Source organism: Plectropomus leopardus, chromosome 7 (genome assembly GCF_008729295.1).
Source record: "Plectropomus leopardus isolate mb chromosome 7, YSFRI_Pleo_2.0, whole genome shotgun sequence".
Classification (NCBI taxonomy): Eukaryota; Metazoa; Chordata; class Actinopteri; order Perciformes; family Serranidae; genus Plectropomus; species Plectropomus leopardus.
Window position 1 is genome coordinate 8,562,224 of NC_056469.1, and position 26,208 is coordinate 8,588,431.

General features: G+C 39.6%; 2 protein-coding genes across 2 annotated transcripts; one reads left to right on the forward strand and one right to left on the reverse strand.

The window, feature by feature from the left end:
• Positions 1-253: 253 nt before the first annotated feature.
• Positions 254-9,003, reverse strand: trhra (thyrotropin-releasing hormone receptor a). The gene is made up of 2 exons (XM_042490608.1): positions 8,046-9,003; positions 254-811 (listed from the first exon to the last, which is right to left on the reverse strand). The coding sequence occupies exons 1-2, from the start codon at positions 8,850-8,852 to the stop codon at positions 371-373; spliced, it is 1,248 nt and encodes a 415-aa protein (XP_042346542.1). The 5' UTR covers positions 8,853-9,003; the 3' UTR covers positions 254-370.
• Positions 9,004-20,886: 11,883 nt separating this feature from the next.
• Positions 20,887-22,545, forward strand: LOC121945119 (transmembrane protein 74). The gene is made up of 2 exons (XM_042489145.1): positions 20,887-20,954; positions 21,567-22,545. The coding sequence occupies exon 2, from the start codon at positions 21,634-21,636 to the stop codon at positions 22,474-22,476; it is 843 nt and encodes a 280-aa protein (XP_042345079.1). The 5' UTR covers positions 20,887-20,954; positions 21,567-21,633; the 3' UTR covers positions 22,477-22,545.
• The last annotated feature ends 3,663 nt before the right edge of the window (positions 22,546-26,208 follow it).

Consider the following 26,208-nt stretch of genomic DNA (forward strand, 5'->3'; position numbering starts at 1 on the left):
TATAAATATTGTGATAAAATGTTTTACTATATCTCTCAGTCCCTTTATATCCACTCCACTGCAATTCAGTTTCATTTGCTGTACTAATGTACCAATAAACTGTAAATTTTCAAGATTTGTGTAAGCTCCCTGCACATATTACAGAATGTGTAGAGTCATCTCATGAAATGTCATCTTATTTGGTTTTTGGCAACTTGTCTTGTCAAATAAAAGAAACATTTTTAGGAAAAAAACACCGTGGGGAAATGAAATGAGAAGTATGAGGGTAATTTTAATTAAAACTTTATGAAACTGTCGCATGGGTGACTGAATCCATACCACTGCTGTCAAAATCGCTGTTATCCACGTTAGGTGGGAGGTTTGTTTTTATTCAGGCTTTGACTTCACTCCCTGAAAGGGAAGGCGCTGCAAATGGCATCTTCTTGGCACTTGGCAAGATACTGGCGGGCAAATACTGATCTGTCGGTGTGTTTAGCTCATCCATTTCTGTAGTGAAGTGGTCAGGACTTTCCCCATTGGATGTCTCCTTGATGACACTGTAGGTTAGCGCCACACTGTAAGACGCTGGTTTCTCCATACGCTGAGGGCCGCAGTGACACAATTTCTTAAAAGCAGCACGGAACTTCTGGGACATGGCGTTGTAGATAACCGGGTTGATGGCACTGTTTAGGTAGATGCAGAGACGGCAGAAGAGCAGGAACCAGGTGTCCAGATAGGACTTCTCCAGGAAGGAGTTGACCACCACTAAGGTCCGGTAGGGCATCCAGAGTAAGGCGAAGAGGACCACTACCACGGCCAGCATCTTTGTCACCTAACAAAATTCAATCATGCATTTAAAAAATGCAATAACAAAATGAAATCATGGAAAACTGGACAACTAACACACATGGAGTCAAAATACAATACAACGTACAACAAAACATACTAGGTGATACTTCCGTGTGAGTGTTAATGAAAGCCATGACAGAGAGGCAGCATGCTCAGTACCAGGACTTTGATAAAGCAACATGGAATTCTGACATCATTCATTTTCTTTTTCATTTGTGTCATGACAAAAGAGGTGTATACTCCTGATTTATTCATAATAAACCCTGTCTCGATACAATCATGGTCAGAATTTTTCAGTGATAGCTATTGTATCTACATAAATATGTTGTTTGTTAGTGGCGGAGTCCGCCATTACCATCTGGCATTCAAATCATCTACCCACGTATGAGGCATTCACAGGGAATTATACATTGGCTGCACTGTAAACCAGTACTATTAAACTGCTCTGCGCCTGTAACCACAGGTATTGCCAAATCAACAAGTACTGAAATATCAAGGATTATAACTTTAGTGTCTGGGGATCCACCAAGCCTCTCTCCCCCGAAGCAGGGATTTCTTTTAAAAAGTAAAAGATATACTGTATCTTGTTTGTGAACACAGCTGAGTCTGCATCCAACACATGACATGAGTCAACTTGAGTATGTTTAATGAGATTAGCACAGTGTAACCACGCTCCTGCTCAAATATTGATAGTGTGACTGGAATTTCAGACTAAATAGCATTATTAGATAGTATTAGATTCAGAAGTGCTGAATGTTTAGTTTGATGCTCTCAGTCAAAGCAAAATGAAAGTCTTTTTTCCCCAGAAGTTATCAAAACATAAAGGAGTACTCCACTACTAATGTAAATTTATGATTATTTTATGGTCACTTTATTAACAAGGACTTGACACATTATGATGTGAAGCCTTCATCAGAACATCAGTGACTTCAATTTTTAAAGGACATGTTGTACAATCACCAATTAACAGGAAATCTGTTACACCTGTGTCCTCACAGGGGAATTCATTCAAGATCAAGATAGTGCTCAAATCAGATCAAATAAGCCCTCCTAAGCAAGCAAATGTTATTAAAGCAAAAGCAAAAGATCACATTTGTATGTGAGGGCCATGTGGTAAATGGGCTGAAAATGGGCCCTGCAGGGGCTGTCCACAGTTTCCAAAAACTGCCCCATGCCAATGTCCCAAATGGGTGAGTTTACACAAGTTAATCTAGGGCTACCAGGTTACCTGGGTGTGTATGGGCCCAAAGTAAGTATCTTATCTGGGGCCCACTTGGATAAACCCAACCATGTGGACAATTGGCATGGAGCCATTATGGAACCCATGGACAATACCATATAGGACACATTTCTTAGTCCATTTACTTCCCACATAGGTCCCACATACAAATGTTGGTGGGAACAATCACAAAACAGAGGCATGAGAACTTGTTTCAGACACATTTTTCTGTCTTTTAAGTTTGTTTTTCTTCTAGTGGTATCATAATAGCGTGGCAGAGAGCTTTCCAAGAAAGGATGTAGGTGGACAGCCTTTGTAATATCAATTTAAAAGTCTAAGCTAAGAGCCCACTGCATTTCAATTTTTAATTTTATTATTTTCTGGTTCTGTTGTCAGATAACAAAATGAGCACATTCTGATTAGATTGTGTCTCATAAATGCTAAGTGAAGCTGTTAAATTGTCCTGTTCTTCTGCACATTCATTGAAAAACTTTCTGATTGATCAGTGTACTGACAGACAGAAATGGCAGAAAAACGGTTGGGCGTGTATTTGTGAACATATCAGTAGGTTGGAGTGATGAAACAGAGCGACTGCTGCCACATAATGCATAATGATGACATGATTGTCCTCCTAGTTATTAGAATGTAGTAAAAAGGGAAAACAAGTTACTTAAATTAACTAGTTTTTATTAAACTGCTGATTTTGTTAGACAGCCTCATGAGTTAGGGTTTGCCTGGTTAGCAGGTATTGTTATCATTCATGAGTCACAATCAATTCACATCAAAATGCAGAATAGGTGATAATGGAGAGCAAGAGAGGACTAAATGAATGTTTAACAAGCTGAGACTGTCGCACTGCTGTTGACTGTCATCAAAAGTTTTCTGTTTGCTGGCAACAAAAGAGGAACAAGAAAAGATTTAACCATTTTTTCACTGATTAGGTGTTTCATTGTAGACCAAGATCTTAATCAAAAGGGTCTAAAACCCTGTGCACGCTACCAAGTGAGTATTTTTCGACCAAAATTTTTTGTCCAACAATGTCAATCACATTCACGCAATCACTACAAAACATTTGTCCATCATTGAAGTTTGCACAACAGGTTTGATTTTTTTGCATCTGTGAAAAGCAAAGGAGAGTTGTTTGACCATGAAGCAGAAAATAAAATCCGACTTAAAATTTTCAACAACAAGAAGAAGGTAATATTAGCCTATCCGGAAATGCATAACAGCCATGGTGACGCTCACAGCAGAGTGAAATTTAATAGCCACGCAGTCTCATTTCATAACTCAGGTAGCCACAGTGCCAAATGCAAGCGGGAGAAAGAGATGTGCAGCAGCCTCGGGAGGTAACTTCAGTGAAGAGAAGCAAAGGGGAGCTGTCCATTGTTCCAATAGCACATTAATCGAAAACCCCAGTTGTCCGAAAAATATCCCATTGGACCAAAAGCCTATTTGTCCACAGCCCGTTATCTTGAAAACAAACGGCCATTTCTCTGAAGGCCCATTGCTCCAAAACTACACTCTTTCTCAAACAGATTATCAAACCTTCACAGGTGTCATTTTTTTTCCTACTATGTTGAAGGCAAGACCCGCCCTAATCTGCTGCTGACTTGCTAGCACTTGCTGCCTTAAGTAGTTGGGTTGGTGGGTTTAGGCATGAGGCGTGAGATTGGTTATGGTAAAAAATGTACGGTAAGCCAATCAATGCAACTGATTACAGGCCATTCTAAATACAGGGATAGTGTGTATTTTTGAAGCAATGGGTGTTTGTTTTTGGGATAGCGGGCTGTCAGACAAATAGGCTTTTGGTCCAATGGGACATTTTTTCTGACTAGTCGAGTTTTGGAATTATAGGCCATCAGAACAATGGCATTGCACCAGAATGGGAGCAAATGTGTCTTTCAATTGTATCTTTTGAATTTTCATTATGAATAGACATTTTAGGAAATGCTAGTGCCAAAATGCGAACAGCATCAGAGTTAGTTCCTCAAGGCATAAAAATGACTAACTGTAATGACTAAAGTGAGAAGAACTTTGAATCACATACAGTACCAAAAATTAGAAACACAAACCAAAAGACTGCACAAAAGACAATACAGTGATGCTCAAGCTGCAAACCACTTTTCTTTGCATTTCACATTATACCTCTGACATATTTTCGGAATAAAAATTTTGGGGTTGGAGGTTTTGTTGGATGGTTTTTCAACTCACATTTCTTTGCACTTTTATTAACAAATTAACCACAATGCCTTTTCAGTACTTTGTTGTTAACAAAATGACAACCAAAAAAATTAGGGTGGATCAAATTACGGCAATCTTCTTATTAAATCTATTTTAGGGAAAACAAACAAACCACATTACAAAGAGTTTTAAATGGAGTTACCATGTGACCATAAACAAATCAAGCTGTTCCTTGGATAAAACTTCAACCCCCCTCCCCCTACTGCAGATCTCATGAAAAAACTCATTACTTATTCAGATGCTGTTAATTAATTTCCTACAAGGAAGAGTGATCTGTGTGCGCAACTTAACAAAGCCTAGCCCTTTTAATATAATTACCAGATGATAATACTGATGTGAAACTCGTATGTAATTAAATCTTATCCATATTTATGTTGTGTCATCTCTGATGCAGTCAGGTGAGGATAATTGGATTGGGTAGGGGCCCCGCCAGTGTTGTCAGTGAGCGAAATACCTCATCCTGTATCCTCATTACTTCTTGACCTTTAGGTAATTCAGTAAGGTACATGGTAGATGGTATGAATGCACTTAACACTGGCCATCAGAAACACAGTATTGTGTGATTGTGGCTGGGCATCAGCTGAAGAAAAAACAGAAGCTTTACAGATGGAGAAAAAGCCAAAAGCCTATTTGAGTTGGGGTTAGCTGATTAGACGATCCAATAGAGCAAAGAGCTCCCTCAGGGTACCACACCCCCTGTCATTCCAGGGCGGCTTCTTCCCGTGATCTGATAAACAGTCTAGCTCTGCTATCTACCTGTGTGTCTGGCACGGTGTGTCTGAGCCTTTGGAGCGTTCTGTTTACTTTGAACAAAGTAGGAACTATTTACAGGGTGTTTTTTACAGACCGGAGATGATGTCAGAGGAGGATGAAACATGCAATGAAAAAAAATAGTACATAAACACACACACACTGAGCAAGGTAATTCAAAAAGCTGGCTGCACCGGAACTCTGCTAAAGAAAGCATTTATCGATATAAACAGACCTTGATCCTAAAAATAACCTGTTAATTTATCCCTCTTGTCTGTTGTTTTCTGTGAGCCACTTTATTAATTTGCCCTTCCGAGTTCTGAAAAGGTGGATCTGCTTGGTTCCACAAAAAAAAAAAAGGCCAAACTGAGTTCTAGGTGCACTTCAAAATAAACTCAATCTGAAATTAAATGAGTCCTGGCAGCACTTTAAGGCACTGTATATAAGTAATTAAGTAGAGGAGCTTGGGGTCAGTTGTAACATTAAAAAAAGCAAACAAATTTTAATTGAAAGTGTGTATTTTAGATTATCAAGGTACATCTTGTGGGGTCCTGCAGACCATACTTCCTCTTTAACAGCTCAAAACAACACATTTAACACTGTTGTATCAACTTGATACTTTGTGACTCCTACTAATTATATGAAAACTGCTTTTAAACATAATAACTCCACCATAGATCTCCTGTTTGGTGTATTTGAGTCAGGCTAATTATAATAGATTTTCAAATGGAAGTGGGCAATATATTGGTATTCTATCATTCTGTGAATATATTACAATATATTGTAATATAATAAGTGTTGTCTTTTGCTCATTTTAACAATAGAATCCCCAACATTCCACTACCTCCTAGAACCGCAGAGGTGGGTAATTTTGACCCCCTAATTGTAGGTTGAATTAGTGTATGATATAGGCCTGTTGTCATATGTATCAATGGTAGATATGCTGTTTGGGTTTAGTTGTAGATATTTGAAGTTGAGATGTGGGATTAGCTACCTGTCATCATAACCCTGGGCCTTTTTTGGTCTGGCGGCTCCTGGTCCTCAGATTTCTCCTCAGGGGAAAATGGTGGGTCAGATATCTCAACAGCAGTTGTCACAGCAACCCCCACCGCTGTTTCCATGGGGGTCAAAATTACCCAGTGCGGCGGTTGGAGGTATAAATGATAATATTTTTTTTTTCTTTTTGTCCCACAACCCCTAAAATTCAGTAGATGATTAATAATACAATTCTAGGAAAAGTCTGGATGTGAGAGATGTAGGAGTTTTATATTAACAAAGTTACATGCATTTGAAAATGTAAGTGGGTAAAAATTACCCACATTGGCAGTTCTAGTGTTAAAGGCAGCATTACCGTAAAGTAATGACAGTTTAGTTTTCTATTATTTGCCTTCGAAAATCACATAGCATAAATAGTTTGTGAAAGCAGCAATAGCCAACCCTATGTGTCATAATATTCATTTAAAGGTATTTGGTCAAAAAAAATATTGTTATATTGGATTTTCTCCATATGGCTCAGCCCTATTTTTATATGCTCTCTATCTGAGAGTGGTATTGACTGTAAATGTGCATCCAGCATTTTTAAAATTCTTATAACAGTAACATTATTAACCTCTGAACATTGTTACTTTAAATTTTCACCAGGATTCACTGCAAGATTTTTGAATATGGTGTGCCATGCCCCTGGAAATGATGTCATAGCCATAGAAACTATATTTTTTAATCACATACTTGCTAATGCTCATTGTATATTTTTAGTGATGGAAATATATACACGTAAAGATAAAAATTCAAATTTTAACTGTCCCACTTTGTGCATCATCCCAATTTACAATGAGGAAAAGGAGAAAAAAAATGATTTAAAGGGAAATAATTAACTAAGCAATTATAATACACTTTTTTTAGCAGTGGAGCCTGTGGGACCCAAAACAATGAATAAGTTAAACACATGTCATCAAAACACTGGAATTAATGCTTCGTAATGGCTCCTGTAATGTGCTTTATGGAATCAATATTGTATTAAATGTGTCTGTGTGCATGGGGTCAGCTGTAACAGTGTGTGGTCAGTGCATTATTCCACTCATCTTAATAATCATATTATTCTCCTCAGTAACTAGATCACATTTTGATGTCAAGTTGTGACTTTTTTAAAAAAATTTCCAATGCACTATTTGGTTCTATGGATCTGGTGCCATTTTTAACCCTTTGCAACCTGTATTGACATCACTTTTCTTGTGCTTTAAACCTTTGAAATCTGAGCAAATTGCATTTTTTTTTTCAAAACATGGGGAAAAAGGCAATGAGCCACTCGGCTACGACTGTTCTGCAAATTGCAAGAAATTAGTAGATTTGGAAAATTATTTTTAAAGAAGCTAGGGAAAGTGTCCACAAATCTATATTCATAATTATTTTAATAATATATTTTAAATTATTTTATGGAATAGTTATTATGTTCAAGGACATTTTCAGGACATTTCTTTTCATTGTATTTATTTATTTATTCATTTATTTATTTTTGTTTGTTTTTTGTCTTACTTCATTTTTTTTTTGTTTTTTTCTCAGATTTTCAAATAATTTTAACTTCTTTTTTTAACCACCAATTATTATTTTATTCTATTTTATTTTATAGTCATTTTATTGTTGTTTTATTTTGTTCGTTTTTTTTTGTTTGTTTTTTATTAGTAAATTCAGAAATGCAGTACATGGAAAAGAGAAAAACATGACAAAAACAGCTATTGATTTATCTGTTTTTGCTAATTTTTTGGGTCATCCCTTCTTAGTTTGCTGATTGCCTTTTACGTGAGTTTTTTAAAAGACATCAGGCCAATTTTCTCAGGTCTAAAAGGGTTAAAATAACTGAGCATAAAGAAGCTGGACGACATCCTTCACACTTTATGGAAGGAAACTGAACTGACTTGCAGTGCAGCTGGCCCCGTTCTCCCCTACTCACCCACATACAAACACAGTGATTACACAGTGATAAGGTTAATGATCAAACACTGTCCCCCACCTGTCTGCGGGAGGCAGCCGTTGCGCTGCTGGAGGAGCAGGTGCTGAACATCCTCCCTCCCTGACTCGTCTCCTTCTTCCACTTTTTGGTTGTGTCTTTGGGATCTGAGGGCAGCGGGTTGAGGAAAAGTATCCGGGCGATCAGTCCGTACAGCACCGTGGCCAGCATGAGAGGCAGCACGTAAAACACCGCGAAATCGGTGAAGTAAATGGGCAGGTAGTTACTCCTGGACACCTTGTAGGCGCAGCTGAGCAGAACCACGTTGTCATACACCAACTTTTCCGTGTCTGACAGAAACAGCCACATGACGCAGTAAACGGAGGTGAGCGCCCAGACCAGCATGATGATTTTCTTCGCCCTGGATAAAGTGCACAGGAATTGCGCTTTGATAGGGTGGCAGATGGCGATGTAGCGCTCCACGGTGAAGGCGGTGATGGAGCAGGAGGACGCGTTTATTCCGAGATACTGGAAATAAGTGATCCCCAGGCAGCCCGCGTAACCGTACACCCACTGTCCGTACAGGGCGTCGGTGATGTTGGGCAGCCCGGCAGCTGTAAGGACCATCAGGTCAGCCGCGGCCAGACTCACCAGGTAACAGTTAGTGGGAGTCCGCATGTGTTTAGTGGTCAGGACCACCAGGATGACCATCACATTCCCCACAATCCCCAGCCCGCATATCAGGGACACTAAAAGCACGCTGACCACTTTGTATTCAACCGTGTAGTCAGTCCAAACACCCAGGGTGTGATTGACCTGCACCGACGTGTCATTCTCCACAGTCACGTTACCCATGGTGAGGTTCTCCATAAGTGTGCGCTTTTAAGAAAATTAAGACAATTACACAATGCATTCAAAAAAAATCACAAGAATTCATTGAAATAACCTGCAGGGCCCCAGTGCACCTCAAGTCCAAACATAAATCCGCCAAAAACTTCATCTCGTCCACATATAATCCAAACAAAGTGTTTTTTTTCTTCTCCACAAAAAACAGTTTCTGACACTGCAAAGCCATCAAATGAAACTCCAGCACGTTTTCCATGCAAATACTAAAAAAAAAAAGCAGCTTCGGTTGTTGGTTGAAGTTTTAGAGAGAGGGGAGAGGAGGTGTAGCAGGCAGCTCCGCGCCCAGCTGCTCCCGTTTCACTGCTCACACAGTCAAGACTGAGAGCTTTCTGCAGAGCCACACACACGCATTCACTGCTCACAGTGAGGTCACAGGCTCCTACTGCAAACACCAACTTTTCTTTGGAGCACCAATTATTGTGATCCTACATACTGTTTATATTTTTGTACCATCACATTTAACAGTTGTACAAACAGTTGGGGAATGCTTTGCAACACTTTATAACAGAGTAGTGATTACATGCTGTGTATATATGACGATTCCACACATGAGCCTTCCAGTGTACACATTTACAAATCATTCACACAAGGTCTGAATCTGTTTATACATTTCTTCATGATTTGTGAAATTGTATTCGATATAACTTTACCACACGCCAGTTATTCATGCTGGAAAATGTCCTTGTATGTATTTGCAGCTACATTATAGTGTTAAAGTGTTTTATAAACCTTCTATCAGTGGATTTTACTGACTATCAAATAGGTGGGTGTTAAAATGAGCTGTTAGATAATTAGACTGTCAATGAAGAAGGCTAAAGTGTCAGGGTGAGGGAAATTAATCAGCAATATTTCACTGCATACTTATTCTTGGAGGGGAAAGATAGCCATTAAGTTACACAATTCCATTATTTGCATTTGAAATAAATAAATAAATAAATACATTAAAAAACACCATTAATCACTGAAAACATAGTGCCATTTTTTTCTCCTGATGTAGTTTCTGTACTGTCTCACTGAATATATTCTATATCAGCTTGAACGTTTCAAGGAACCAAGGACACAGCTGTGGAGTCCACATTTTTGGGACCAAATCTAATGGGGGTCAAGGGTCCTGGTCCTTATCCAAGCAAGTACATCTATACAATACATAGGAATATGCAGTAAATGAAAGCTACTCATGTCCACATAAATTACACATACAGACATGATTGATACTTGAGTTAGACCTTACAAGGGCTCTCCGACAAATATAGCACAATAAAGCTATTACCATTAGGTGAATGCACTTTAAGACTTTTTATTTGCAATTTGCTCAGGTACAAGTATACAAGGCCATCAGAATTCTTGTATGGATTCTTGGAGGATGGAAATATTGATGTCTGCATCATTTTATACACATTTTTACAAAAATAAAAAATCAGCCTGACAAATTTGGTACATGTGAAAACTAGAATTTAGCTATTAAACTAGAAAGCTCTTGAGATTCAAATTATCTTTTTTTTTTGTTTTATTTTGTTCTTTTGTTGTTTTTTTTTTTAAAAAAAAAAAAACAGCATGAGTTTGTTACATCTTAAACACAAAATAATCTCATGTTGAACTCAAAAAGTGCCATATTCACACAAATGATGTGATATTTTCAGAACAGGTGTAAGTATGTATGACACAGAACAGAATGGAACAGATAATATTTACTGTCCACTTATGGAAATTTGTTTACAGTGTCACACACATTTAAAAACTTCACAGATATTCATGCACTTAAAAACCCTCTTCCGCAATGGGTCTTAATACAAGAGATAGAGACAATAAACAAGTGATGAACAAGTGGGCTGTAATAAATACTTCAAAATAAGATACATTTGTGAAGGGTAAAATAGAAATTAAATACATATGTGGAAAAAACATTTATCTATACAATAAAAACACAAGACCATTGAAATATTAGTGATATGAGACATAACACATCTCATATAGAATCATTTCAATTTGAATACTGTGGAATATGTAAATAAGAAAACTAACACAAGTCGCTACTCTAAAAGTACATTTAGGGGGTGCCTATACTTGTGTTAGCATTTCCATTTTATGCTCCTTATAATTTTACCCCATTAAATTTGGGGAAATTTAAGGAAATATTACACTTTTCAACGCAAAACATGTAGTATCTGTACAATTAGTAGAGGTTATGGACTACACGACCCACTAAAGCGGTTATAATGAGCTTCACCTCCATCAAACATTGCTTAATAATTATTAAATTAAATTATAGCGCATAATATATCAGTCACAGACTCATTTTTGTGCAATGGTCCCTGTAGCTAAGTCACCAAGTACATTTTGGGATATAAGATGAGATAAATAATGATCCTGTGAAGCACAATAAGGCATGCTGTTACCCTTTTATAGGACTATTTCAGGAATGGAAGAGATAGAAATGTCAAAAAGAAGGACAAGGTTCCTTTAATATCACTTTAAGTGTAATATTGTGATGGTGTGTTATTTCATGTGGTGGCTCATAAATGCTCACAGCATGACATGGAACCATAAGGGACATGACAGCAGCCTATTTGCACTGTTGTTTCTGCACTTAAGTGGCACAGTTTGTCATTATTTAAAGTGGCTGACTTGCATGTGAACCATGTGGTAAATGTACCAGGGAAATTGTGCATCGCTGTACCTCTTTATTTTGATCTACACCTTGTATGCACCTCTCTCGTTGGCTCTGTGTTTCTGCATCTTTCTGTCTGTCTGTGTGGTTTACCTGCATCCAAATGAATCTCACGCCTCATTGACAAAGATGGGAAATGAAGGACCCCACTGTTCAGTTAGATTACAGTTTCACTATGTAGAAACAAAAGTTTTTAGGTGCTATTACCACACCCAAGGGTGCCGTTAGAACAATTCTCTTCCCTAAGGGTAAACCTGTAACATTAGATCGGGGAACTGAGGGACATGCATGTGATGGAGCTGCAGCACAGAAAGTCCTCTACTGTCTGTATTCATCTCCATCTGCAGCATATCTGCTGTAGAACGACACACCAAGACATACATGATTTAACTGTTCGTGATTAGCACCCCTCCCTCCTGGTGTTTTATGACCCGTAGCCAAAAAGATAAACAAACTGGCAGAGGATTCAGGCAGCCGCTCAGCGTAGTCCAGATTAGTGCTGTGATTGTTATTCCCGAGGAAGCTGCATGGGCTCGGGTGAAAAAAGAGAAGGCAGAAGATGAAAATTACTCAGATCTCAGCACAGTAGGCAATGCAGCTGTTTATATTACTGTCTATATAACCTTCCCAGGAGGCTGGTTTAGCAACAAGAGCCAAGCAGTCTGCAGGCAAAACGTCTGGAAGGAAGAACAGTTAAGTCTTTGGGCTAATTTTTGAACTGTGGACAAATAAACTACCTACTGTGTGGATAAAAAAGTAAGATTACCTGGCTACTGACCCTTTGAAACCTGAAACTACATCACTTTTCCTGTGCTGCGTTCAGAGGCCTTTCACATGCATTTAAAACCTTTGAAACCTCAGCAAATTGGTTTGATTTCTTTTGAAAACATGGACAAAAAGGCAATGGGCAACTTGGCAAGAAAATACGTGACATTAGGAAAAGATGACAAGAAAATGTGTTAAATATTATAATATTTAAAATAATTGTAAATATTATTAACCACACACACCCGAGTCTCATAAACTTCAGCAAGTTAATCGTTTTTGGTAACCCCTCACGACCCTCCTCAAGATTTAATATCAGTGCGCTCATAACTTACCATGTGGTGTTAATTCATTGACACCTCTGTATCGATCCCCTTCTGTGTGCCAGTAGAAGCATAAATGAGGTGTTTGGTTCTGGTGGGAGAGCGTGACAGGTCATCACTTCTCACAGCTGGGGGGTCAAAAGGTAGAGACACATAATTCAGTGGTGAAATTTTGTAATTGCTGCCTGTAGAATGCATCCACTGGGAATGTCAAAAACAGCAGGTGTGCCAGGTAATTTTAAGTGAATATTGATTCTCCCCTAATGTGAATGTTTATGCTTTCCATTGTCAATGCAGATGCAATGCTATGCCATGACCTACAGAAAGTACATGGCTTTGTTACATGTTAAGCATCCAAATCTATGAACCAAGTTGTTGGCATCATAATGCTTACTATGCACTTTATGATCAGAACTGCAAAACCATTGATTTATAGACTAGTGAATGAGCTCATTTCATTTAATTGTTTCCATTCCACTGAATTGAAATCCCTGCAGAGGAAGCATTTTAGTCTTTACTTAAAGAATTTTTTTAAAAAATCAATATTTCTATAATGACAATATATATCAAAGGACAGTGTGAAAGAGGTTGCTCATAGCGATGAACCTACAGATAAGTGCACCTGAATCTGCAGTTCCCCTCAGCTTAGCAGTCAATGCTCACATGGTGTCATTTTCAACAGCAGACAGCTGTTTTTTAAAAACAGCTTTAAAAAAATTTATTTTAAAACACTGCACATTACCTGCTTTTTACCAAACAGCATGCACTGTTAGCAACCAGATAATGAACTGAGTGGAGAATTTAGTAGCTAAAGAGCCAGACATTTCCCTCAGGAGTCATAAAGACCAAAAACAGCTGAAAGAGAGCACCTCTATTCACCAAGTGGCCAGAAACCTGACTCCAAATCAATGAAATTGTTGTTCTATAATGTCTGGATGAGTAAACAAGCAAGTTTGCAATATCAGCTTAAGGTGAAAACAAACAACTTTTTCAAGCTCAAACAGGATTCTGGTTGGTGCCACTGTTGCAATGACAACCGGATCGCTTTCCAATAGAACTTAGTTTGATACTCTTTGGTAACTGGGGATAAAAAGGTAAAACAAAAGTCCTCCTCATCTTGTTTTGGTTGTGCAATGACTGACACATTTCCTTTTGAGCCCTCATTTTAATAGGAGATTGCACCAGTTGCAGATTGAATAGCAGAGTGAAAGCGAGGCTTATAGGGAACCATTCTAAGTGCTGGTGGTGTCATTATTCTACAACAATTACAATGTACAGTTGAAATTTACTTCATTATGAAAAGTAAAAGCAAAAAAATCTTGCCTATTTCTACTTTAAAAGATGCTCATCTGTCAACATTGCGTTTACAGCTTGTTTCCGCAGCCATAAACAGGCAAAAAAACAACAAAAAACAGATTTTACAGGTTTAAGTAACATTTAGAACACAACACTGTAAAAGCACATCACATGCAAAAGTCCTGCATTCGACTTCACTGCTGTGTGTAGTAACAACTCACCCAAAGAATAGAAAGAACTTCTAAAGAACATAACAAAATCCGCTTACCATTGCTTCTAAAGCTCGCTAATTAACACATTTTATTGTTTTAATCTGTACAAACCCAAATGTAAGAACAACAATACATAACGTGTCTTCTGCTTCACAGCAGGCACCCTAAACAATTTTCGTTTCTTTAACAAAACATTGCACTCCTAAAATGTAAAGTCTTACCAGCAATGGTATTAAAAGTAAAAGTACTCATTATCTGTCTGTGAGCTGTATAATAATATAAAGTAATTGGTTATTATTACCCAATTCATTAATGTATAAGAAGCATTTTACTGTTGCAGTTGGTTGATGTGGAGCTAATTTTGACCACTTTATTATCTGATGATGGGTGGTTTATATGATTTAAAATGCATAATAATAATTAATCGTAATTAATCACCTGGGTGAAGGTTTAATGTTAGAATATAAGGGTTAGGTTTAGGGTTAGGGTTGAGGACAACTTCAACTATCAAATTAATGTGAAGTGAATGGAAAAACTCACCAGTACCTAGAAGTTGTGCTTAGTTGCAGTATTTGTGTAAACAATACTTTCCGCAACAGATCAGTGCATTATCTTCTCCCCTGGTCCTGATTCTGACTCTGTTCACCTCGCTTACAACACTGACAGTGGGTCTTCACTGCCACCTCATGGTTAAACACTGATACTGACACATTAAACAAGCGAGGTGAGCCAGGTTACTGTAAATGCTTGGACCACAGCACATTCCATCAAGCTGTGATTCAACTGTGTGATCCCGAGGGAGACTGTATGAGACTGTGTCTGCGTTAAACACAAAATACACGGGCACAAAATACTAAAATAGATTAATACAGAAGCAAATGACAATAAAAACAGAAAAATACAATAGATATGGTAGAGAACAAATTGCAGCACAACAGAGGATGAGGCACAACAGAAGATGAAGTCAAGGTTTCACTCTCATATCAATCGTATGTCAACAAGAAGAGATGAGTCTCCAGCTGTGGCTTAAATGTTTCTAATCACAGCAGTTTTTACTTGAATAAATACGGTGTTCCAGAGTTTAGAGGCAATCACTACAAAGGCTCAGATGTCACTTTTTTGTGTCTACTTCTACAAAGATCAAGCAGCATTTGATCAGCCAGAATATAAAGATACAATAGTTCTTTTAGATAAGGTGGTGCCAGACCATTTAAGCCTTAAAAACAAGCAGTAAAATCTTAAAATCGATTCTAAAATGGACAGGAAGCCAGAGATGGGAGGCCAATACCAGTGTTATATGAACCTGTTTTCTTTTCCTAGTCATAAACCGAGTGGCTGCAAAAAATAAGTAAAGGTCACTTATACTAGTGTAGTGGATTTAAGTCAAACAAATGCTTTGGCCTACAAAATGTTACTGAGTGTTGAAAATCAAAAGCTACTTGCTTTACTACCCTTTTAGTTATTGTGCTGTTGAACTTTTTAACATTATGCCGCACATTTGCAAAAAGTTTCTAATTCATTTGCTTTCAAACTCATTTATATTTATGAAATGCATTCCTTCAGACCTTGATTTGGGCTGTTATTCCCCCTCCTGGGCTTTTCTTCTTTTGCAGAATGATCATTTGTGGACATAAAATGCACCATGATGGTGAGCCGGTCATCTCAAGCTGTAAGGGGAACAAAGCTATAAAGGGAACAAAGAGAGAGAATGAAGAAATGTGACTGAATAACACCAATGGAGACATTCACAAATTCTCAGCAGTGACTTGTGTGTTAATGTAATGCATTATTCATCTACTGCAGCTTTTAAGAAAGAGGCCCTTTTGTTCCTAATTGAAAATTCAAGGTAAACATCCCAACAGAAACAGAAGCAAAATTTCACCAGTGCCAGCAGACTACTCAGTGATTGGCCCAGGAAATTCACCAAATATAAATGACGCCTTTGGCCTGAACTCAAGGCTTTTCTCATTTACCTAATGAATGAAACTCATCCCGTCTAAAATGTTTGCCTTGTCCATACTAAGCAGCTGCTCTGACTTTGCTCACCATTCAACAAGCGCAAGGATACCGAGAGCTAGAGCAAACTTGACTGTGCATTCATCAAAACAAATGGGATCCAGTGGCTAAAACAAAATGTTTGTTGTGTAATAATTAGGGCACCACGGGCACATCAGAGTAGCTATACGAGATAATCAGTGCTACAGATGGAGACACAGAGGCAGCAGACAGGGACAGACAATTATCATCAAGAGCTATTGAGAGCATTATAATGCAAAAGCAGCTGTGGTGTGAGGGGATAACATCACATTAATTATGATAAAGAGGCGATAAAGAGAAGACGGGTCGATGAAATGGTGGAATTAATTATCCGAGTCAGCTTGCTTAAACACCAAAAGGCTTTTTTTTCTTTGTGTGAAGTCTTATCTTTGCTTGAAGCATAAATCTTTGCCCACACACATACACACAAACATACATACACACACACACGGCAGCCATTATTATCCTTCCATTATCCCACAGTGTCTGTGTTGAGGCCAGCCGCATCACTTCAATTAGTAAAGTCACTGTAAATTAACTTGAAGGTCCAAGTGCTTAATATTTCATATGAGTGTCTGCCACCAGCACCACACCCATCCTCTCAAGAAGAAGAAGAAGAAAAACCCCATCCACGCTGAACCTCACTTCGCCTTTCTCTCAATTCCCTCGTCATCCTGCTGTCTGCATGCACTCTCCTCTCCAGAAGGCTTTTTAAGAGCTACAGTACTGGAGGGTTTGCGTGCCAGACTTCACCAAACAAACCCAGGAGACTGTGTACACCTGCTTATTAATAATCCACAGTACCCTGCTGTTGTGACACACTGCCCTGCTGGAGACCTCAGGATGCTGTCTGGTGGCTGGTGGTGAAAAAAGTACTAGTTTACTTTGACCTACAACTCGTTCATCTTTTTCAGTGCGTGATGAAGTTAACTGAAGCTGAAAGGATTTTTCTACTTCCAAATTCTGAGCCTCTTTAATCCTAAATTTTGAGTAAATGGCAAGCTCTGAGGCTGAAAAATTAAGACACTGCAAAGGTCAACAACAAAAAAATGCAATGCTGGCTCCAACTAACTTTTATGATTTAAAAAAAAAGTTTACATGTGAAGACAATGCTTACATGTAAAAGAAAAATAATGATCCTCTTGGATGCCCCTATGGTTGAAAAAAACATGATAAAGTGCCCACTAGGATGCCCTTAAATAGAGAAAACACGCACTGTGCCCTGAAAATAAAGAAAACATGATGAGGTGTCCTCTAGGCTGGCCTACATGCTAAAGAACTTTTTGAGGGCTGGTGCCCTACCTAATGTAGCTGGTGCACTTTTCTTCTCTTCACCCCTGCCCCTCAGTTAGCCTGTGAACCTGGTTACTATTCTACAAAGTCACAACTGTTTGAAACAAAAAACTCTAGACACCATCTGTTGCAGGCTGAAAACTCATCTGTTCAGACAGCATCATAGTCAAGAAAATAAAATAACAAAACAAATAAAAAAATTTATTTCCTACCATCTCAAAATCTGGCACTTGAAATAGATCAGATTATTTGATGTTGCTGCAGGCCTACTTGCATGATTCTTGCTGGACTACAGGCTCATTTGCAATGTGCTGGTAGAAACATCAATTTGCGGATGAAACTGCTTTATTCAGTGATTTTACTGTTTTTAATGACCTGGTCCATTTGATTTAGAGGAGCACTCTATGGATAATTCTCCTCCTGAACAATGACCACTGAAGGCACTCTAATCACCACGCTAAGTTTCAGCTGGTTGCAGTCCTCACCGATGCCACTAAATCTACTAAATCCCCTAAATCTTACACACTGGACCTTTAAGAACTTCCATGTGTGATGCTACCCATTTTAATTTCATGATGTGAACATTTGTGAGTTTAAACTTGCAACAAGCTGGTCTAAGGTGCCTCTGGGCTTTTTTCCTGTTTCTCTTTCTCACAGTTCCACTCATTTATATTCACCTATTTCGCCACACAGTCTGCTAATGTGGGACACTGACCAGCTTCAACAGCTCCCGGAGCAGCTGGAGGTAAAGTGAACCCAGTCACTCTCACGTTCATTAATTCACTTCATAATTCACACTCCCACACACGCAATGTCCCACTCCTCTGCTTCCTCTTACTGCTGCATTTCAGGGGACCTCGACTTCTCCCTTTCATCACTTCCCAATATCTGCTGCTGTGTTAAGAAAAAGCAGTGCTATATTCATGTTTCATAATCTCTATTCTGTGTGTGCCTGTGGCAGAAGACACACTATGAGGATTTATAGCCTTTAGAAGCACCAACTCCCCGGCCGCCCCTCCTCTTCCAAGCCTGGTGTCCTTGCCAGCAGGAAAAATGGTGCACTGTTGCAGACAGATAGCATCTGATAGTTGGCTGTTGTTACCCCTCAGACGACTGCACAGTCAGATTTCAGCTTCCTCTCTCTATCTCTCTGCATGAGACCGACTCAAGTTGACTACACTATGACCAAACACACCATAAAGCATTATGATCCATTAGTCAATGACCCAAGAGTGTCTCCGATCCCCTCTCCGCAAACTGATTTCTGGAACAAAAATGGTGGAGTAAATCTTTGTCTCTGACTCCCTCTCTTTCTCCCTCGCTCTGCCTTTCTCTTTACTCATCTGTTAAATGGAGCCTTGTTGGGAAATGAGCCAAAGCTGTTCACCCAGCCACTAGGACTCCAGGAAAAGTGGCAACTATATTTATAGCTGCTGCCTGCTACTAAATAAGGTGGAGCAGTCAGCAAATGAATATTCAGTTTAAAGTGGGATTAAGCACTTAAACGTTTGATGGTGGCCCATACTTAACATGTAGTTTACAACGTGTCATTTTCTTAATAGTCATTTGCAGTGTCAATTGTTTATCACTTATCTTCAAAGATGCTACCAAGACTTTGATTCTGATGTGGCATAACTGAGATGAACCTCCCAAAGATTTACATGGGGGTCACAGATCAGATGACCTATCAGATCTCTAGATTAAACATGGATTAGGATGGCTTTGACATAGTGACCAGTAATCTTCTGAGAGAGCGCAGGAGAACAGATGGTGCATGATACACACGATTTAACCATGTTGTTTGCACAGCACCACTGGATAAACTTTTCAGATATGATGACAGATTTTTTTTTTCCTCTGATATGATGCCAGCATTATCTGATAACATACAGTATAGATTATTGCCTACTGTGATCTGCATCCGTGTGGTGAAATAAAACCCTATCAAGCTATGTGCCTGTTATTTGTACTGACATCACTAAAATAGGGAGCCTATGCTGTACATAGTAGTAGTTTTTTCATATGGGTGGCTAAATGGGGCCACTGAAAATCTTAGGGTGGCACACTAAAACCAAATGCCATTACTGAACAGGAATTATAATATGCATTATTGTAGTATTTAGGCCAGGCAAAAAAGTCAGCATGAGAGTTAAAGACTCATACATGGATATACTTTTTTTATAGTTAATATTAATAATTATCTGATGTGCATAGACTAATCCCAGTGCAGCTGAGTATGGGTACCAGTACAACCCATTTTCATTCAGATATCTTTAAGGTGAGAATTCAAGGGTCCCCTTTGAAAATCGTCATTTCCTCGCCGAAGTTTAGGCTAATTTTGGAGCCTTATTTAGCTCCTTTCCGTACAATTGATCAATGTGGATGGTACCATATGATACCTTTGGTTGTCTAGTTTTACAAGAACCCATTAGAGTGCTCCAGAGATTATGTTTTTCTGTAGGCCAGTGGGAGTTTTCCGTTTTATTTGTGATAATTTTTAAAAAGTTTTGTTTTGGTAAAATAATTTTCACAAATAAAGACCACTTTTATGAGGCCTAAATGCAATTGGCAGAAGTAAAAAACTAGTAGTGGGCTATAGACAAAATGCACAATTTTTAGGATTTTAGGACATTTCTATGAGCTTTGGAGGTTTCTCGGATTTTAAGACATTTTTTTTAGGATTTTAGGACGTTTCTAGAATTTTAAGACATTTCCAGGACTTCAGGATGTTTTTAGGATCTTAGGTTGTTTCTAAGATTTTCAGACATTGCTAGGATTTTAGGACATTAGGGGCTAGGCCAAGACCTCGGTAGAGGGGGGTGTCCTTCACTGGTACTTTTTTTTATATAGAAAGGAGTTCCATTTGTACATTATGAGTATTTACCTCTACTGGCATCCCTATAAGATCCCAACAGGAATTTTAAATGTGCCTGTGCTATTCAGTACTGACTTTATGGAATCCTTTATGGCACTTGAGCTCCTGTAAATTCTCCTATAGAGACCTATTATATGCCTTTTTATCTCCTATGCCCTACTAACCTGTTCTTAGCCTCTATAGGAGCTTCACTTTTACACACTGACATTTCTGTGGCATCAAATTATCCTAAAATGTATCCTCGGGGAAGGGCATTGCCAATAAGACACGATGGTCGGGTCCCAAGGTTCCCCCCTCAGCCCTTGAAATCCTCATCCCGTTTGTGTGTTGACTGACTGGTCGTGATCTCAATCGGCTCACAGATAGTGCGGCTCCTTTCAGCGCCACAGCGCGGGCAGCTGAGGCTCTGTGTGTGGGAGGGACTAACGGAGAGCTCCCCTCAGTGCAGCCTGCCGCCACAGCACCGAGCAGGGAGAGAATATATTCAAAGCATATTCACTGATTAGGCTCTTTTATATCATCTGTCCCCGTTGTGTGCCCTCAGCCGCTGAAGTGTCTATGAGGAGGAGAAGGCGGAAGCGATGCTGAAGTAGCGCGGTGAGTTTATTTCTGTGTGTTTGTGCAGACTGAGGAGGGTTTTGTTTGGGATTAGGAACAGATATAACCGGGCTGTGCATGACTGGTCCACCCTTATGCAGAGGAGCATCTCACGTCCTCTGCTGAATCAAAAAAAAAAGTGTACAGGAATATTCCGACACATATTTTGGAATTATTTGTATTTAAACCAGCTATGAAATCTTGTCATTGTTATTGTCTCGGAGGTAGATCAGATATGTAAATTTTCTGTGTGATTAGTTTACACACAGTTTTTTTTCTCATATATGCATTCTATAGGTTGTGTCATTTTCGAAACAGAATTAGAAAATAGCTTAATCTTTGTTAATGCGTGGATTGTTTTCCTAATTGGATACAGAGGCATTTAGCTAATCACAGCCACTGTAAGCGCCTTTCAAAGAAGGATCCAGAGATTTCCTAAAACGATCTAATCAACTTTAAAGTGTTGTTGATTTCAGTATGTGCATTTTGCGCGCCGCTCCAAATTACGCACGTGTTTGCGCATTGTAGATATAAGGTTTCACGCTTCACAGCGAGGCCAATCTAATTTAGATGCACCATTTAACTTGGAGCTGGTGTGTGTCCTCTGATTAGGGATGCTGTGGGGTGAAAACATCGTGGGAGGAAGGCTCAGAGCGAACCAGCGGGTGGTGAAACACGAATGGCTTCTTCGGAGCTGCTTCCCGCAGATGAGAGGGGCAAACAGCCTGATCCTCCCGACGTCCTTGACCGGGTTTCCAGCACTCTGCATGTCCGCAAGTCAGGCGGATCAACAGGAGGAACAGGGGAGGGCGACTGTAACCCGGCCCGCAGCTGCCATGGCCGGTGTCATTCAGCTGCACCAAGGACGGCGCCGCGCAAGGGAGGCGCGGAGGTTAAACTCGGTCACCTCGGCGAGGAGAAAGTCCGGGTGTGTTGCGACGAGGAATTAGAGACATCTTTCACCTATATTGATGAGAATGTTAACCTACGACTGGCCAGTCCGGAGACTAGTTGTAAAAGTACTCACAGACCCATGCGCAACGGTGAGCCTTGTTCCGAGACTTTCCCGGAGCTTTCCTTCATGTCCGAGGATGATCTCTCCTTCGGCGAGGGCCCCGGGACTTCTATAGACTACGGGTTTATCAGTGCAGTCACGTTCTTAGTGACCGGGATCTCCTTGGTGATCATCTCCTACGCCGTGCCTCGGGATGTGGTGGTGGACCGTGACAGCGTGTCGGCGAGAGAGATGGAGAGGCTGGAGATGGAGAGCGCCCGGATAGGTGCCCACCTGGATCGGTGCGTCATAGCTGGACTATGCCTGCTCACGCTGGGCGGCGTGGTGCTCTCTACGCTGCTCATGATCTCCATGTGGAAGGGAGAGATGTACAGGAGAAAGGTGATCGCTTATTCCAAGCGCTCTGCCAAACTGTACGGCTCCATCAGCCTGAAAACTAGATCCAGTCCCAGTCACTCTTCTGCGCACTTGTCACTAGAAGAGAACATGGATGAAACTTTGGCTTAAAATGCTGCTCTGTGTATAAACATTTTGTGTATAACTGAGAATTAATGCCATCCACACACATTCTCTAACATATTGTAGCCTACAACTGTATTCATGCATTCAAGTGTGCAACATTTTTATCTTATACTGTAGAAATAGCTTGAATACTGTATATCCAAACAGAAAAAAACAAGAAAAGCACTTAAATGCAAAGTGAATTATTCCTTAATGATTTAAAATGGCACTAAGCCATAATAGTGACTACACTGTAAAATTTGACAAGTTGAAAATACAAAAATCTAGGAAACAGATTGCCTTGCACAAGCTAAGTTTTTTTTTATTTCTTACGTCATGTTTACTTTATATCTATTAGGTTTAATTAAAATTTTCACTTTATTTTCTGAAGTCAACATAAAGCTTACAAATGAAATGAACTTGTTCTTTCTCGGTGATTGCAATCTAATCAAACTAAGATAGTCAGACTTAACTAAACAGTTGTGTTTACTCAATAGTATTGCATTTGATAAATAAAGTGAGCATGACAAAGAACAATTCATTTACAGGATTCTTTTCTTTTTTTTAAATGCCATTCTGAGCATTTCGAGACAAGACTTGTGTTTGTATGAAACAAAATCATACAGTCAAAACAAATCCACCTGAATGCCTTATTTAAAAAATCTTAAAAGAGAAACATTAAGACTTAATCTTTCTCTTTGACTTCACTTAAGATTTCAATGGAACACCATGTCATGCTGTTTTATCACAAACATCAATTATAAATCAAGCTTTCAGCCAGCTTGCAAAAATACATACATTTTCAGTCAAGTCAGACTAGCTTGAGTTGCTGTCACTTACAAAGACGGATTTGTTGTCATTTTTAACTAGAATTTAAGTAAACTTAACAATTAGGTATGAAATATACATAAAACTTATAGTTACATTTACTTAGCTTTATCAAGGCAATCGGTTTCCTAGATTTATAGAAGTAAGATCAGTTTGTGACTTTACAGTGTAAGGCTTTGTGTCACAAACACAAGATCACATTTTTTTTGTACCCAGGATGCAATCTCTGAGAGCTTCCATTTATTATTAAGGCTATTCATATTTAATGTGAAATTGTGCACAGACGTATTTCAGGAAGTAAGGGAAGTGTGTGTCCGCAGGGCAGAAGAGTGGGAGTAAAGGGGTGGAGGTGGGGGGTTGTAAAGCTGTCCCTGTCCACTTTGATGTGGGAGACTCAGCTCAGTGGTCCACATGGTAATATCCAGTGACAGTCACTCTGGTGCAGTGCTGAGGTAAGCCAGTAAGCCCGGCTTCGTGCATCTGAGCCAAAGCTCCACGTCGGTTTGATTGTACTGTGCAATTTGACTGCATTCGACAGCGCTGACACACAGTGTTCGCCTTCCTCTGCACTGGCTTGATCCTCTCTGCTCCTCTTCTCCTCGTCCTCCTTCGTTCACCTCCTCTCTCCCATAGGAGACTTTCTTTTCCCTTGCGGTTTTCCAGCGCTCTCAACCTATGAACACTGCATATTCACATTAAAAGGGTCCTGGACGACCACAGCCAAGTGCCTGTGACATTTCATGGTTGATGAGCCTTTTCCCTCACCTGCCTCCTTTCATTCTTTCTTTCTCTTTCTACGTGAGGATGGACTTAAGAATGCCTAATCACACATGAAAGAGCTGCCCTACTTCCCAAAACCTTAAGCCTTCACTACTTCAAAGAGCTAATTACATTTCCAAAGTGGGGTATCAGTCTTTTTAAAAGGTTATATTTGATGTTATCATGGTGATTTGCTGACTAAAATATTGCTGATGACACACAGAGCTTAAGGAAAGTGGTTTATCATGTGCAGACTTGCTAAAAATGTTAATGCCACAGTGTCCAAGGAGCCAGAAACCAACTTTCTTTTCTGGTTGGAGGAAGATTTCAGTTTCTCTTTGCTAAGTCTATGTGAAAGCAACCTTCTCTTTCTCCCTGGAGGTTATTAATGCTGTCTGAAGAGGCCTGCAGAAAAGAATAAAGAATTGTATTGAAAAACATTTTCCATGTAGGCTACACTGTAAGGCTTATAAATCATGCATGAACGCACTGGAATTCTTTCATATTTGCATATATTCATATAAAAAGCCAAATGTTGCATTCCGCAAGACAAGTGTTAATGATTCTCATGCAGTGTCACTCTTACCTTGGTTCTTTTTCCTTTTCATTTCTCAGGCTGTGTGACCCTGTTTCAAGGCGTACATTCAGAACGACATGAGTCAGCCTCTATTAATGAAATGCGTAGGCTGATTACTCTATGGTAAACAGCTCGAGGCCACACCATTGCTGTGCTTTCATTCAGTTGCATTGCTTCTACTGTCACAGCTTGTATTCTATGTGTCAGTCAGTGCAGAGAAATGAAGCCCTATATTTCATATAGGGATGTCATTTTTGGTCAGTTTTGCTTTTGAAAGGTCAACAATCTTTAACTGGTAACTAACCACTTAATTTTTAAGAATAAAATGGTTAAATACAAAGGACTTTCCTTGTAGTCCATGCTCCATTGCCTTCAGTGAGCTTTAGTTCTGCATTTCAAAGCACTGTTCCACAAGAAGTGGTGAAATTTGAATGTTTTGCAATGTAAATATCTCGACTTACACATGTTGTTACATCCCCACTGCCCATCATCCAGTCTCCACTGGTTCAGCGGCCAGTTAATGCGCACCCCCTCGGTCAGGTGGGAGTTAAAATGAGCCTGCTAATGGGATCGCTCATTTAGAATTACAGCTGGTAACGCTGTCCTGGTGGCAAAAAACATTGCTGCAGAAACATTTTGCCCATCCTCCAGTCTCCCCCCAGGTAGCCCCGGTGTGTGAGTGGCTTCAGTTTGAACGCAAAGGGGTGGACACAAAGTTTCCACAGCAACGCTGTTGGGTCGGTATGCCGTTATTAGTGGTAATCGATGAATGAGTGGCTCCACTGGCAAACTAGCTCCTACTATACCATTCTCATTCAGAAGTCATCATATACTGCTGTTTTTTCAATGATTTCAGTGTAAGATACAGATGCCAAAGGCCACCTTCCGCAGAGGTATGATACGCTACCGGATGGCATCACTTTGTCACATGGCCAAATGGAACTTTTAACAGTATTATATGCTGCCAGCCAGCCAGAAGAGCACCTTGCATGGCCATATGATACGTGGACGGATGGCGTCAGTCGATAATGTGGCCAGATGACACGTCACGGCTGCATGATACGCTGCCAGACAGCGTCAGGTTGAAACACTACTGCTAACGACATCATTTAAGAAGTGCCAGGGTCCGTACAGGGTGTTCGACAAACCCCAGACTTTCAAATTGGAGCCCAGTGCTCGCTTCTTGTCTGAATGTAGGCTAGAGCCAAACCATGATGTTTTTTTCTAAACCTAACCACCCATGCCTTTGTAGCCTAATTCCAACCATGTGCTTTTGTTGACATCCCGGCATTGGTTGCAGCATCGCGGAACATCAAACAGTAGATTCAGGAGGATATCTAGAGCGTAATATGTAGACGCAGAAGTCCACTGACAAAGCAGAGATATGTGAGGACTTGGCATGAGAACATATTGACCTGAGTGGCGAGCAGTGTAGTTAACTGAAGAGTACTAAAATTAAACTATAGGTCTTCATATGTAACTGGTCAAAAATATTCCTGGAGGTAACTGTTGACATCCCTAATTTCAAGTGAAAAGCCTGGATCACTGGAATCTAATGAGGTATTCAGGCAGCA